The sequence below is a fragment of the Rhea pennata genome, chromosome 4 (assembly GCF_028389875.1).
Source record: "Rhea pennata isolate bPtePen1 chromosome 4, bPtePen1.pri, whole genome shotgun sequence".
NCBI classification, from domain to species: Eukaryota; Metazoa; Chordata; class Aves; order Rheiformes; family Rheidae; genus Rhea; species Rhea pennata.
The window spans coordinates 6,415,272-6,431,715 of NC_084666.1; the positions used below are offsets into that span (position 1 = coordinate 6,415,272).

The 16,444-nt window shown below is 49.4% G+C and overlaps 1 protein-coding gene across 2 annotated transcripts; it reads right to left on the reverse strand.

The window, feature by feature from the left end:
• Window positions 1-2,644: 2,644 nt before the first annotated feature.
• On the reverse strand, window positions 2,645-16,137 carry THNSL2 (threonine synthase like 2). Of its 2 annotated transcripts, none has more exons than XM_062575109.1 (9): window positions 15,820-16,137; window positions 15,212-15,549; window positions 14,056-14,250; window positions 13,517-13,669; window positions 12,857-13,087; window positions 11,818-11,966; window positions 9,132-9,257; window positions 8,385-8,536; window positions 2,645-8,284 (listed from the first exon to the last, which is right to left on the reverse strand). In XM_062575109.1, the coding sequence occupies exons 2-9, from the start codon at window positions 15,432-15,434 to the stop codon at window positions 8,080-8,082; spliced, it is 1,434 nt and encodes a 477-aa protein (XP_062431093.1). In that variant the 5' UTR covers window positions 15,435-15,549; window positions 15,820-16,137; the 3' UTR covers window positions 2,645-8,079. The 2 variants fall into 2 exon arrangements, with proteins under 2 accessions (XP_062431093.1, XP_062431092.1); XM_062575108.1 differs by having other exon boundaries at window positions 2,645-8,305.
• Between the last annotated feature and the right edge of the window lie 307 nt (window positions 16,138-16,444).

Below are 16,444 nucleotides of genomic sequence, written 5' to 3' on the forward strand. Positions count from 1 at the left end.
TGTGTCCGGACGTGTCCGGACCCGGACTTGTGTCCAAGCCTGTCAAATCTCCCACGCCGGGAGCCTTGCAGAGCCGGCACTCGCCGGGCGCTGCTCCGCGCCTGGGTCTTTCTCACGCACTGCAGAAGGCTCCATCCATCCCTTGGGGTGAGGCCAGCCCCATGCCTTGGACCATCCCTTTCTGCAGCGTTGCTGGTTTGAAGGGTGGCCCACGCGGCCACGGACACGCGCACCGGGAGGGAAATCGCTGCTCTGCGCAAGGACCCGCGTCAGTAATTCCCACGGCAGAGGCACGGCTGCAGGCGCGGGAGGACACGCAGCCGGCCAAGCCTTGCTGGCCCCGAATCACAGCAGCACCTGAAACCTTGCTAGATGTTCCTCAAGCTACCCACGTCAGACCTCGCCAGATGCAAACTCCGGTGTCGCGAAAAACAGTGGCGAGGCTTGAACGGGCTCTGATTTGTGCATTCTGCCCCCAGGCCGGAGCAAAACCAGAGGGTAGAGCCCACTAGCAGGCTGCGCATAGAAAGATCATGCGAAAGATAACTTTATTACTAATAACACCCGTGGAATCCGATTCGGGGAATAGGCTCTATTGAATGCCTGAACACAGGCATTCCTCGGCTGGGTTTTTTCTGCCTCCAAATACTTCATTTGGGTCTTTAAATACTAATCACAGAATTCGTAGGAGCACTTTTTATCTTCAAAGTGCTGCAGGAGAAAAAATTAATTCATTAATCAAAGATAATTAAAGGGCACAAAATATGTCTTTTCAAGTGTGGGAAGCCAGCAACGGGAGGCGAAGCGTTGCAGGCGGCCAGCGCAGGGACTTCAAGCCTCTCTCCAAGGCTACGTGATTTTCCTTGAGCGCTGCCCGGGCAGTAGCCCTGCTTGTTCCCGGCAGCCACGATCCCGCCGTCTCCCCGACGCGGGCTAGGCGGCCTGTCTGCCGCGCAGGAAATAGGGTTTGAAGCTCACAGCTAGGAGCAAAAGCTGAGATTGCGGATTTAATGAAGCTGGGATGGAATGGCGAGGGTGGTTCAGTGAAGCAGCAAATGCAAACACATTATCACCTGAGAACTTGCTCCAATTTCACACCAATTAACTAGGAATGAGAGGCGAGGGCCGTGGCTGGCTGCAGAGATGGCTGATAATCCTGCGAATGGGCAGAAATGGCTCACACGGGGACGGGCCGGTGCCAAAATGAGCCTGTTAGATAACGCCGGCCCCGGCAATTTTGTCTTCAGGAGCGAGCATGTCGTTACTGGAGCTCGCTTTTATTAGCAAATATTAAAAACATTTGCAGAAATACAGATGCCCGTGAGGGGAGTGCGGGTGGAAAGTAATAAAGCAATAGCTGATTATTTTAGTTCTCTGCCGATGCGTCATACTAAAGGAGGAGGGATGGGGCAGGGGAAGCGTCCGGGTGATGCAGCGCTGAGCCCCGCAGGGAGGACCACGGCGCTGAGTGACGCATCCCTGTCCAAACTTCCCCTCCACCAGCACCCATGAACCGCCTCACCCTTATTGCACTTTAATATTTGACCTGCTTCCCTTTTTTTCCTGATGGGTTTATCTCCAGGTTAAGACTTAAGGCAGAAGAGGAGTAGCGGGCTTTAGGGAAATGCTCTGGTGGTAAAGAGTCTGCTACGAATCAGCTGCCAGACCTGGTGGCTGCACCCTTATGAGCACAAGCACCTTTTGACATCGGACAACCTCAATTTTTCCCACGCTGCCACCTTTCGTGCCAGCTGGACTTCCTGCTGGCCTGACACACCAGCCTGGAGAAGCTCTCTAGGAATACTGGGGTATTTCCTCATTGGGGCAGGAAACATTGGAGCCTTGGCAGCACCTCAGAAAGCGGCACAGTTTGGTGTCACTGGCAGGGAGTGCTCCTCACCCACATCCATGCGAAGCCGAACTGAGCCCCCTCCAAGCTGTGGCTTGGGGCTCTATTGCTGCCATGGGGCCATGGGGCCACACCCTCCACCAGTGGGGTGAAAATGAATGGCAGATGAGCAGCAACACCTTCAACGAGTTGCGCCAGTACATGCTGGAGGTGGACCTGCTGGAAAGCAGCTCTGCAGAGAAGGACCTGGGAGTGCTGGTGGACGACAAGTTTGACTATGAGCCAGGAATGTGCCCTTGTGGCCAAGAAGGCCAATGGTCTCCTGGGGTGCATTGGGAAGAGTGTTGCCAGCAGGTCGAGGGAGGTGATCCTGCCCCTCTCCTCAGCCCTGGGGAGGCCTCATCTCGAGTACTGTGTCCAGCTGTGGGCTCCCCAGGACGAGAGAGACATGGAGCTGCTGGAGAGAGTCCAGCGTAGGGCTACAAAGCATCTCTCCTATGAGGAACAGTTGTGAGAGCTGGCCCTATTTATCCTGGGGAAGAGAAGACTGAGAGGGGATCTTGTCTATGTCTATAAATACCTTAAGGGGGATATCAAGAAGATGGGGCTAGACTCTTTCCAGTGGTGCCCAGTGAAAGGACACGAGGCAACGGGCACAAACTGAAACAAAAGGAAATTCCACTTGAATATAAGGAAAAACTTATTTACTGCGAGAGTGACAGAGCTCACAGTATTTCTATTGTTTCAGAATATCCTTTCTATTTTTTTAACAAATCTTTTTTTAAAAGTTGCTGCTCAAAAGTAACGAATTTCTTGCAGAACAAAGTATTTTGCTCAAAATAGTCCCATGCAAATCCAACTTCTTTTTAAATCACACATTCTGTTTCTGAAAAGAAGCTAGTTTTTCTTCTCTACTGCTTTATTTCAAAACTGCAAAAATCCACTTCAGAAAGAAAAATTCCAGTCCTACCACCAGCAGCTTCACAGGCGCAACAGATGCTCCAGGGAGGTGGGAGGAAAAGCCTCCTCAGACCCATCCCCACTTTGCCCACACCCTATGGGTGCCTTGTCTGGCCTCATCCAGACTCATGTCCACCCCAGCTTTGGCTCCTTTCCTTGGGCTGGAGAGTGAAAGCAGAGCAGCAAAAGGCTGAGAGGCATCACTTGAGGCCCCCGAGAACTGGAATGCTCCAAAGGCCAGGATCCCCTCATCAGCAGGCAACACATCCAACCTCACCTATTTTATGATTTTTGTTATATATATATTCTACAGATCTTGGTTTAGAATTCACATGAATACAATATTTAATGTTTCTATTCAAAAAATATGTTTTATAGCTGTAGAACACAGTCCAAGTATCTCCTCCACAGCGAAGCTCCTCGCTGTCACTGTCTATGTGGTTGCCCATGTGAGGAACAGGTACAATGACAGGTTGCTCACATGGATTTTGGGTGACCGGCAGGTGTTAACTCACGTCTCTTGGAGCTTTCTTTGCTCCCTCTGGCTGTCCATGTGTCCACACATTTCCCTGCAGCAGCTGGAAGACAGAAATGTTTCTTCCATCATGCCATCACAGCCTAGCACCAACCAGTGGGTCCACCAGTGCAGCAATGTCTTCACTTGAAAGCCACCTGGCGCTCTTCTCATCTAATACTACTAGCAAGTACCCAATATAAGTGTATATATTTATCCATCAGCAGCAGCCCTTTAGATAAATTAAGCCTGGTTGCTTTTGAGGGCAAGGTGTGGAGATGGTTCAACATTATGGACATATAGCAAATTGTATCAGGGAATTTGCCCTCTATCATGGGAGCATCAGTATTTTCATCCACATTTCTAGAGCACTTTCAAGCTAAGTTCGTATTTTAAGAATTCAGGCTCATATCTTAAGATCTCTAGGACTTTGCGCCTGGATCTCATCTGACCAAGACGTTCATAAGCCAACAGGCTGCTGGACTTGATGAACATGGAAGAGAGATTCAATAGCCTGCATGGTATGGGAGATCAAACAAAGTGACTTCTTCTACCTTTAAAATGTGTGAAGCTGCAAAATCTTAAGGGCATACAAACTTCCTTTGAACGCAGGGCTGGAATCCTGGAAGTTGTATTCCTTTAATTTCCTTTACCTGGTTGCTTTCCCCATGAAGGACAAGCACAGTGTGGTGAGTTTTCAGTGGAAACTGGTTTTGCCTCATTTTCCACTTCTCTCCCGCTGAAAGGGAGGAAGTCTAGAGCTCCAGAGGCCTGCCTGCCTCTCTCTATGCAGACAGAAAGGGCTGGGTGTCTGTGTTTAATTACAGCCTTAAAGAACTGCATTTAGAAGACAACAGCAAGCTATTTAATTAATACTTATCATTAGCACACATATGAATGCCTAGCAGCAAATTGCAACAACAAAGCAACTCCTTTTTTTTTCTTTTTTTTTTCACACTTGGGATAAATTAATTTAAAAAAGAGTAAACAAACCATTTGCACTAGATTTGAGATGACTTTTTATGGAGTGGGAGTACTGGGATAGTAGGTATCATCTTAGGACAGCAAAGATCTATAGGAGTAGGCCCTTCCATCTCCAAATCTTCTGGCTAATCTTCATCTATCTATCTATCTATCTTTCTATCTTGGCATTTACACTGGGCTCATCCCCATGTCTGAGCGCCTACTTGTCTTCATACCTGTCCATAAATTATACAGCATCCCCAGGGAATTTTAAATAACAACTCCCAAACTTTCAGAACACTGTTTTAAGGAATGGGCTTGTAACTCCCTGCGCTGCGGACTCCTCCTTTCCGGCCTCCAGAAGCAATGCTGGAGTCAGGAAGGACGTGCCACCACGAGCAGTCCCTGAGGGTCCTGCAGCCTCAGCCCACTAAACCCAGGCTTAGTCGGAAGGGTCCCAACAGGCATTGCAATAAGTGTCCCCATCCTGACTCCCAAGTTGGACAAGCCAACCAACAGCCATGGGATGCCAAGACATTTCAGTTACAGTGGCCTTAATCACCTTATTGGGTAGGAACCCGTGCTGAACCCCATTCCTCTATCCACGCAGTGCACTTTCCCACGGAGTACCTACTCTCACCACGCTGGCAATGAACCAAGAAGAAAGGACATGTTAGCAGCTGTCCGGCCAGCACACCCCACCTCTCCCTCAACCGTCCCCTGCACGAGCAAAGGTGACGAGACACGAGGTGCCTGTCAGATCACAGGCTCTGGGGCATCACCGTCACCTGGGGCACGTGGCTCAAATCCATTTAGGATGAACCCAGATCCTTTCCCTTTGCTGGGAAAAAACACGAGCCATCAAGGTATGAGACGGAGAAGCGCTGACGTAGTTTCGCCCTCCAGCTGTGGAGTGAGCACTAACTCCCTCCCACTTCTTTTCTGTCTGGACAAAATTACTGGACAAGTCTGGCCTGAGCTTGTGAACAGCCCAGAAGTGATATTTTGTTAAACCCAGCAGCACTTCTAGCTGCCAGAGCCCTCCACAATCTACCCCAAAGGTGGCCAAGGAAGAAATCTGGCATCTCTGAGCATACGGTCTTTCTGAACAAGTTTTCTCCATGTATTTTGCACTTCTTCATCAAACTGAAGCTCAGGTTGCTCTGATGGGGGCTGCTAAAGTGGAAGCAAAATCCTCTCGTGATGGGCTGCTGTGTCCAGCTTTGGCAGCCGCTCCTGGAGTTGGAGGAGGCTGGGGGATTTGCCAGAGCCTCTCCAGAAATGCCAGGAGAAGGACTAAAGTGAGGTTAGGACCAAACCCCAGGCAGCGCCTTGCCGGCACAGGCTCAAATGTGACCGAGGATTGCCCTCTGCAGGAATGAAACCTCTCTGCAACCCTCCAAGCTATCTCTCCAGTCCTCCTGTCCCTCCCGTCCACAGGGCCGGGCACCCTTTCAGGCCTCTCCCCCTTCGCAGGGTGTCTTAGGCGATGATTCAAGAGCTAAATTACACCCGGGCAACCATCCCTGTCGGAGAACCACAAGATGTGCGCAGGCAGCTATTAGCACCAGTGGAGTCCAACCCGTACAACGTGCGTGCAAGCAGGAGGAGGATGCAGCTGCGGAGATCCATCATGGGTGGGGGGCTGCTCGCTGGCAGCATTAACTGCAGTTTGCTATGTAGCCCCGAGTGCAAAACCATTTTCTAGGAGAGGAATAATGTTAATCGTGAGGACAAGGCTGCGGCGTAGCTTAAATAAGTGATATGTTTCAGGCTCGGGAGGTGGGACACGGGCCCTCCAGCCCTGCAGCCATGGGGAGCACAGCTGTGTCCCTGCAGGATAACTCCTTTCCCAGAGGGCTTTCACGAGCTAGGAGGCAGCCTGTGCTGCTCTCTGCCAAGAGCTGTGTAAGAGCCTGCCAAGGTGCTAGGAAGAAAGCTTTTAACCCGGGCAAAGTTTCCCCCTTCTTTCCACACAGTCTGAAAAATCCCGTGCTGATTCACCCTGCAGAATTTACTTTTACCCTGCTAAATGTCATTAACTCTTTAAATTAATGCTCCCATTATGGGACTTCCTTTGATGTCAAAGGGGATTTTTTTTTTTTTTTTTTTTTTTTTTTTGATGGCAAAATGGGGATTTTTCCCCCCCTCGCTGTAATTATTCTCTCTTTTTTTTTCCTTTTTAGGTACCAGATACTCCTGCCAGCTGCATGACTTGTGGAGGCAGCTCCCCCACGAGGTATTTATATATTTATATGTACATGATGAGAACATGGCATTGAAAGACTTGAAGTTTCGGTCTTCAGATAAGGGGAATTTCCCATTTCCTATTCGTTTCAGTGGAAGTTGCCCACAAAGGCTTTGGCCTGCAGGAGGAAGGTGTGAGGCCAGGAAGCAGCTATGGTTGTGGATGCCCATGCCGGCACCACCAGCCCTGTGGAGCGCTCGGCTTCAGGCTGGCTCAGTATCAGCTACCGAATAAAGCCTTTCCCCAGCGTGGCCATTACGGCTACATCTCCACAGTCCCCGTGGCATATCACCACTTTTCCATGTGCTCATCCTATTTAGTTTTATTGCAAATTTAAGCTGTGCTGAATTTTGGTCAGCACCTTTCTACCCCAGCCCAAGCAACTGAGCCAATGTATCATAGAAGGCAATATTGCACTGATGCTAAAACATGGATAATTTTTAAAGCTTTTTCAAAGCTTTTAAAGCTGTATTAGAAGGTGTTGCACAGAGACACATTGCCCAGTGTAAACTCTGCTGGGCTATTACACAAGAGCTGACCCAACTGTTGCATTGCTTGCAAAGATTTGCCATTCAGCTCAGTGATCTCCATTTTTTCCTTAGTGATTCCAGTTTCTCAGCATGATTTTCAACCCAGGTCAACACCAGAAGCTGCCAAAATGCCCCTTCCTGGGGCATGCCACCCCAATCCCTACTGCTTTTCCACGCGTCCCAATGCTCAGCCCAAACTTCCAGGGATGCTTGCAAAGATCTCTAGCTCCAGGTCCCTTGCTACCCTTTGCTCCCCGTTTCTTGGTGGCGGTGGCGGTGGGTTTTTTGCTACCTTGGCAAAGCCATGTTTGAAAGTGAGTTGCCCACATGCAAGCTGTCCTCTCAGCCAAATTATTCGAACCACACTGGTCCTGCGTTTTACGATCTCCCGAAAACAACAGAGATGTCTGAGTCGAGGCGCTTGCTGGAGAAGGAAGAACAACCGATAGCTGTCACTCATAAAAATGCCGTGGAAATATGATCTAATAACTGCAGCTCAGCTCCGCTTTTTACTGCTATAATTCATATTTGTTTTTTCTACCAAGTGGCTGTTCAGTGGAAAGCCATTACAGCTCTGTACCATAATGCAGAAATAGGCTTTTAGGTAGGTTTTCCTAGGAAACAAGACATACAGGATCAGACTTACTGAGTAACACTCAGGAAGCTAGCAATCGTGGATCGTTTTAAAGGAGTTCTCCATGAGGCTAGCCACCGCGGGACAAACGTGTTTCTTAAAAGCTTCAGCAGGCTTTAACGGAGTTACAGGAAAAAGACAACAGAGTTAGAAAGCTCTTTCTTGAACATTTTGCAAAATGTTCTATCTAATTAAAAGAAAAGTTTGAAGTATGTGCCTACAGATAATTCTCTAGCTGATTGTGTGGAGAGCCTAGACTTGTCTCATACAGAAACATCACTCCCCAAATGGAAAATGAACCTTAGGATGCATTTGCCTTTATAGCACAAATCCAGGCCACATCTGTGCAAGTGCTTGTGCTGTGGTGTCCCATGACCCCACCTACATCTTCCTCCGCTGGGCCACATCTTCTATCTGCTCCCGGAGTATTTTTGCCCAATCTTCCCCCCTCTTCATGGAGGTTGACCTGGTCTCCAGCGTTGTCAGGGCACTGATTTCTGGAGGGACTTCGGGAACCAGGCCGGCTCTGAGCACAGCGTCCTGAAACTTGGCTGCTGAGGCTGGGGCTAAGCAACACCGAGGCATGCTGCAAAAAAAGCAAGGCACCCTTGGAGGGAAACGTGCCCAGAGCCGGCGGGGCAGCTGCACCCACCGACGCAAGGCGCTCCGCAGGAGTGGGCGCTCACCTGCGGCTCCCGCAGCCCGGCTGCGCGTAGTGGTAGTGAGCAGCCACGGCAGAGTGGGGACACAGCAGATAGCGGTTTTCCTCCCAGCAGCGCCTCATCGCTCGCACGATGTCCTCGTCGGAGGCCGTGCACGAGCCCAGCACCTGCGTGAGCTGGGGAGAGCCGAGCAGGAACGCAGTGAGACGCCCAGCGGGGATGAACCACCGGCAGCGCGCTTCGGCACGGAGCCCAGCCGCGTGCAACGCTCAGCAGGGCTTCCAGCGAGGCTTTGCAGTGCGGGCAGATGGCAAAAAAGAGTTAGAAATCGGGCAGCTGGAAGGTGCAGAGCAATCTTCCCGCTGCCTGAGGAAAGAGAGGCGGCCACAGCAGCAAGGGGAGGAAAGGGCCCTTTGGGAGCAGCCTCAGGCAGGGTGCTTGATGCACTGTCAATGCAGCTTCTACCTGCCTGGTATTTCTAAGGAAGGGGTAGTTTCATATCCTACCTAAATAATTGTAAGGCTTCTTAAAATTTGTTTTGTAAAAAGAAAGCAGTTTCTTTTAAAAAAAATTGTACATTTTTTTTAATAAAAATTACACACTGATGCAAAACCTCTCTTCCAGCCTGTCTTCTCATGCACACTTACATTTTAGGTTGGAAACCCTCCAAAATGATCCACTGCAAGCTGAATTTTTTATTTTGGACACAAGTTGGAAACAACTGGCGGCAGTAATCTCCTTATACACGCACGTGTGTGTAAAGGAACTTACCTTTCTGTGCAAATCCTCGGGGATCTTGAGGCTTTTGGACACACTGAACTGTTCCATCAGAGTTTTGATGAGGCTGCTGTCGCCGTCGGAAAGCAGCCAGAGGATCCTCTCCATGTTGTAAGGCTCCTAGGATAACAGGGCAGCACGTGAGCAGCAGAATGGTGAATTTCTGTCTCAGTGGAGAGCACCTGTGTGAGTTCTCTGATGTCTAGTTAGGGCTGAGCTATTGCAGCTATTTGATCAGTGGAAGTTGTGGTAGGATTTGTCTCCTGCCTGGACATGGGTATCCTCAAGCCCTGCAGACGCCTGATGTCTCTTAGACCTCCGACCTCTCTGATCAACCACCAGGTTGAAAAACTTAATGAGGGGACAACTGACAAATAAGCAGTGTGACTACATCTGTATAATTACCCTGAGGAAAGCAGACTAATAACACACGACATACTTGCAAACTGGAGATATCCAGCTGTTTACGTGGTATTGCAGATGCTGTTGTGAGTCACTGTGCTCCTGTGTGGCTTAATAAGACACTCAGCTCCCCACAGGGTTAACTGATAATCTTTACGAACATGTAAGGCACATACAGGACCTGACTGGTCTGTATGGTATGTAGTAATGAGTGTTGCGACACTGTAGCAAAACTCGACACAAGACTATGTAAGAGGGAGAATGATTCTATTTTAAGGCAAAACCAATTTCACACCTCACGGTAGCATTCCCACATACTCAAAACACCAAGAAATACGTGTCCCAGTGGTCTGGCCAGGACAGATTGTAGGCACAGAGAGGACAAGGGACACCAGCTATCAAGTCCTCATCACGTCTCCTCAGTTGTTCCTGCATTGCAACCATGTGCTGGTTTCAGATGTGGTCTTTACTGCGTTTAAGAGCTGACAATGACAGTGACCTTTTGTCTCTCCATCCTGTGCAAACTCAATGAGTCATTAAGAATTACTCAGCTTTTCATGTCCTTATCTGGATGTCTTAATGGCTCCAGTCCTGTTCTTCATCTTCCCACCATCACCTTCTAAGGTCTCCAGTCTGTAATCTTCATTCTACCCGAAGTGTAGTCAGCCCTTTGGTCTGGGCTGTCCCTTGTTATAGGCTGTCCACCCAGTCTGGGTGTCCTGAGAAGCTACCTGCCAGGATTCTTGGAAGTTGGTGACCTGCCACTGTGGATGCCTCCAGCACCTGTCCTGATACCCTTCTCCTGCCCTTCCTCCTGCTACTCCCACATCCAGACTTTCCTGTTCACCCTCCATTCATACCAACCTTAAGGTTTCCCTTACGGATTGCTGCATCTACACTAGTAAATCAAACAGGGCCAGGAAACTGATGTGACCGCTGGCCTTGCTGTTTGCTTGCTAGACAGCTCTCTGCTCTGCCTTTTTCCCATGCCAGCTGAGACTGCCCAGGAGGCTGCCTGGACCCTGTCTGGAGAATAGTTCAGTCTGGAGACTGTTTCCAAGGAAAATTCAGGCATGTGAGAATGAGCTTTGTGGTGCTGCCTGACCTCAGGGCCAGACAACAGTCCCTGGTTGGCTTCATTTGCTGCAAATACACAGCACGTCTTGGTTGCACTTTGCTGGAATTTCTCCTTAAAAGGCTAATCCACTGTGGAAATAGTTTTTGCTTTACTTATAGCGCTAGTGACTAAACAGGAAGCTTTCTCTGCTTTAATTTAGTGTGCAAAAGAGACAACCTAAAGAGGTTGCACAGTCTCCATCCTTGAAGCTTTTGAAGACCTGACTGAATCAATTCCTAAACAACCTGCACTGACCTCACAGCTGACCCTACTTTGAGCAGGAGGTTTGACTAGAGACTTCCTTACATCCATTCCAAGATGAACTGCTGAGCAACTGAAGAGTTTGCATAGGCACTTCACACTTGGGCTGAACCATGACATTCCATATAGCCATGGGAAGGATGGCCTCACCACAACAGGACTGCTGAAGGGACATGTGCCAGGAGTGGAACCCAGCCACCCCTTGAGGTCCACAAGGAGCCCTAGGAATTCACGTTTGAACAACATTTGGAAAATCCAAGTAGCTTAGGGCCTTTAGTGATATGACACCGAGTGTTTCACACTTGGGTCATTTTTCCGGAAGCATATCCAATGTCCATGGATCACAAGGTAGGTATGAAATGGAGGCGTTTGCTTCCAGGCATTTGCTGTCCATCCCTTCATGACTCCATGACTTTTCATTTCTAAAGCCTTTGCCTGCCTGCTGGGACATGTTTTATTCTGAGCAAACTGCAGATGGCCATTGATGAGGCATTTCTTTGAGGCTACCCCACCTTCCTCTGGTCTCCTCTCTCAGTGGAGACTTTCAGAAGCATTGACAGAGCCTCTGAGACATGACAGAATTTATATTTTTCTAAGTGTCACATAGTGCCTTGAGAAAAATACATCTCTTTCTAAGCACACATCTAACAAACCCCCAGAAACTCACCATTAACAATGACAATTACAAAGTCAATCCCTGAAAAGCTAGGAAGAAGATGTTTGATCTTAATTCAGCAGACTGCAGCATAAATGCTGATATGAGTCACACCTCTGAATGCATTGATGAGAAACAGTGACAGAATTCTGCTCTCATAAACCAGGCAGTACACAATGCAAGAAAAAAAAAATAAGAATATGTAATATTCAATCTCTTCTCATTTTGACCAATTAATTAAATACCTGAATATCCATGGCTGATGCTAATGTAGCCTTCACTTCCCCCGACAGTGAGAAATCTCCATGTTCAACAGCCCTGTGAATGATGTCATTGCTGTTAACCACGGCAACAAGTCGGATGGGAAGACCCATCTTCTGGGCAATACAGCCAGCTAGAAAACAAGCAAAAGATTCTAAGCATGCTTTAGGAAGAAGCACTCAAAGGAGATTTAGCAAAGAAGTCACTGCACAAATTGATTGAGCACTTTTTTCAGGAGCAGCCAAAAGTGACATTCTCTACTACAGCTCTTATAACCTATCTTTAACACTTTAGTAGAGCCTGAGATTAAAAATCTTGGGCCGCAAGGCTCCTCCTGCCAAGCCAGGCCACTGAACCCTGGCCCTTGGGCCTTTCCACATTTGAAGATGGATGGCAGTGGACCAAGAGGTCAGGCACCAGCATTCAGGCAAGAGAGGTGAAGCTTTTGGGCTCCTGCAGCTTAGTAATGCTGCCTCAGTTGGGTGGCCTGAAAATATAGTGAATGCACTTGTGAGAATAAAATCATTTATGGCTTTAATAATACAATTATACACCTATTTCGAGATTAAGGCAATCAAGGACTCACTTTTAAAGGGTTGGAGCTATGCAATCAGGATTGAGTGGTTCTCCTGACTGTACACTGCCATGCAAACCAGGTGGTACCGAGCAGGACTCCACAGACCTGTTAAGGTCTTGCTTAAGAAAACAGAGATGCAGTATTTTCTCTCTCTTCAGGATCAAGCACATTCTGCCCACTTCTAGTGTGCCCATCCTCAGGAGACCTACTGTCATCACCAGAGCATGGTTTCAGATTTTCTGCTTCGTGCAAATCATCATTGACACTTAGATGAGTAATAAACATAAAAGAGTAATAAAATATAAGTGACTTTGAAGACATTCTAATGGAGAATGGGTGTTTTAATTTTAATAAATAGCAATGCCTAGCTTTTGCAAAGTATGTTTAGTCCACAGGTCACAATACACTCTATCTCTTCCTTATCTAACCTCATTTTTTTATTTCACCTGTGATATTTCCTCCTCCTCCTGTTGGCACAACAATTTCCACCACGGGCAGTGGGGTGGTGTCTAAGGATGGTGCGCACTGAAAGTAAGCGTAGAAGTGGTGAGCAATCTGCACCATAATCCGTGACCAGTTGACTGAATTCAAGCTCATCAGGTTGTATTTTCTGGCAAAATCAACATCAGCAAATAATTCCTTGATCGGCTCATCGATTTCATCGCTGTTCCCATGAGCTGTCAAAAGGAGAAAGGAGAGATTAGATTTGCTGACCTCAGCGAACTGGACACAAAATATTTCTGTTCAGAAACAGGTCTAGAAACAAGGCTGAGGATTTACTGCAGCAAGGGGCACTCCAAATTGCAGATCTGGCTTCAGGGCTGTGCAAGCTAGAGGTTGAGGAGCATAGCATGGATCCTGGGGTAGTTTCTGCTTTTGGCACATTTTCAGTCTCTACCACCTATAGATATTTTAGGCTCAAAAAATCCCAACTGAGGCCAGACTAACTTCTGCCGCAGCACCTTTTACCAGGCATCCAGTCAACTGTAACGTGACCAACAACAATGACCCAACCACAAAAGGAACAGTTTGTGCCACTATGTCCATGAGACCTTTAGGCCATGCTTTCAACACAACAGAGCCCTAAAGCAGACAGCAATGCCAACCAGCAAAGATGTGGACATTTTCTTCAATGACAGTGGTCATCTGAAGCTCCTGTATCTGACTGCAGAGTCCATGCGGCAACAGAACGAAGATGTCCATGTTCTTCTGCCCTCTCACACTCTCAATTGCTGAGCTCCCCGTGTCCCCTGATGTTCCTATTTCAAAGCAAAGCAAAACAAATAAAAACAAACATCACTATGTCAACCTCCACCACCATCCTCTCTGGAAAAAAGGGTGCAGAGATGCTCGCTGGGATGTTTTTGTCACCAGTGACATCCAGCCTGGAGTTGTCCCACCAGCCACCTAGGAGATGATGGCACCATCGCATCACCCTTGGCATCTGCAGGTCAACAGCTCTCCCAGCAAGCCCAAGATACCCCTGTGCTTAATGCATTTATGCATCCCCAAGGCTGCCCCGGACAGGGACACTCGATGACATGCCAGCACCAGGCTGGCAGCAGATGGTCCCTGTGCTGTCCCCAAACCATTCCCAGTCTAGACAGACCCCAGAATTTCTACTTGCCCCCAGAGGGATACTCACCCACCAGGATAGTGATATGCTTCTGCTTTTTCTCCAAGAAATATTGTAAAAACTGCCCCGTGCAGGACAGAGACAGGTCCTTAAAAGCATAGGTCACCCCATGCCAGAGCTCCAAAATGTTCAACCCATCTTTCAGTCTGGACAGATGGACCACGTCCTTGTGTCTGAACCTGCTGAAGGCCCTGTCAATCAGGTCTGGAGGGAGAGTGGGTAGAGGATGGTTAGAACAGATCAAGAAAGACATTTCTGATCGCGGTTTCTATCACCCATACTCCTCCCAGGAGCCGTACTGCAAAAGCCAAGACTCTGCTGCTAGAGAGGTGTGGAGCAGGTAGCTGATATGTTATTCTTAGTTATTTAGCAGTCTGATCTTGGTGTAAATCAGCCTGTGCCTGCAACAGCTCTTCTTTGAGTAACCCCAGGGGAAATCTGTCACAATTAAAGCAACTACATTAAAACTGAAAAATAAATTTTACCCTAACGCACTGATGAGCATGGAGGTTACAGCTGCCCTCTGGTGGAAGGAATAGCTGCTAAATGCCAAAAACATTAAAAATCAGACCACAGAAAGAGGATCAAGCAGCCAAAAGCCCCAGGTGGTGGGCATGGGGCTCTTTCCCCATAGGTGACCCAGTCCCCCTCCCGCAGCGGCACACGGGCATTTCTCGCTGTGCGTCTGCTGCCGCCGCGCACGACTCTGGGGCACTTCTGTGCTGGAGGGCCCAAAGTGGGCAAAATATTTTTCCATGCATGATGTCCCATGCAGCAAATGTCCCTTTTCATGCACTTTTTGTGCAGACAAATGCCCCAAAAGAGCAGAGAAACCCATGTGCACTGCAGCCACTGCCGACCAGCCGTGCTGAACAGCTCTGGCTGTGCGGTTTTACCCCAGCAGTAAGCAGGGATGCAGCATTAGCATCGCTACTGCAACCCCAGAATCACTCCTGCAATCCCCAGAGTCAGTGTTTGCAGCTGGGGGCTGCATTTCCGAGAGGACAACCAAGCCCCAGCAAGCTGACAGCTTGGAAAAAGAGCAGAGAAAGGAGCGGGGCGATTGCACGCCGGGCTGCAGAGCGCAGCGAGGATGAGGAGGATGCAGGCGAGGAGAACAGCAGCGGGTTCGACACTCCTCAAACGGCCCCGCGGCGAGGTTTACCGTCCAGCACGCTCCTGGGGACGAGCTCGGCGGCGACGAAGAGGGAGCACAGCTCCTTCACCAGCTGCGGGTAGGAGAAGGCGCTCCAGCGCCGCAGCGCAGGCGCGTCCAGCCGGGGCACGGCGCGCGGCATGAAGAGGCCCCCGTCGGGCGCGTAGCCGGAAAAGAGGGCTCCTTCGAAGTCCACGGTGCCCGGGCCTCCCCGCGTGCTGACGTACTCCATGAGTACCCTGAATTTTGAAGTGCTGGATTTTAAAATTCAGAAACCTTTCTGCGCGCGTCCCCGTTACGGCTGTATTTGTCTCTTTGCGTGCTGCCTTCTTGGAGGATGCAGGGGACTGAAAAAAAGGGAAGAAAGGGGAATCAAAAAGAACCCACAGAGTTCAAAATGACCAAAAGACAAAAATAGGCATAATTTTAAATAGAATAAAACATTTCTTCCACGAAGTTTATATCCTGCTAACTCCTGCACGCTGCTGGCTCTTTCTCCGGCTCTCTGTGTTTCCGTGAAGCTCCAGCTGCTGGAGCCACGTGAATTCCTCCAGTTCTCAAGTACAATTTTTTTTTTCAAGCTATCAAGAATTACAGAATAAAGCTGAAAGCTTCACCTCTAATGCCTCTGAGGCTAACCAGAGACCATCAAATATAACCTCTCCTAAACGCCGTTTCCCGAAGCCTGACCCCTCCTCCGCCCGAGCCGTGCTGCTCCCAGCGTCTGCACGATGCACAAAATCGCGCCTGGGCAGCGGCGAGCAAAACGGGAGGATCCGCTCACGAGCGTCTCTCGCAAACGTCTGGCGCGGTCTCTAGGCATCAGCTCTCGGGTAAAACTAAACGAGAGCTGGCTGCACACTCTGCAAAAATCCCCAGGGTCAAATTAAAAAAAAAGACCGAAACCCGCCGCGCGGCGCGGTGCAGACGAAGGCCGCGGCGCGACCGAGCCCGCTCGGCCCAGCCGCTCCGCGCTCCTGCCGCCGCCGGCACCGCGGCTCCCCGGCGCTCGCCTGCGGCTGCTCCGCTCCTCCCGAGCCAGCTGGGGTTTGCTTTTTTTTTTTTTTTTTTTCTGGTTTTGGGTGGGTTTTTTTCTGCTTTTCAGCAGCGGGGCAGGTGGCGGGGGCAAGCGCGCTGCGCCGCGGCGGCCGCCCGCGCTCCAGCCTGGCGCTTGTGCTCGCGGAAACCTTTCCCCGTTGCAACCGGCCGAGGGATATGCGAGTCCCCCAGGAGGAAGGCTCC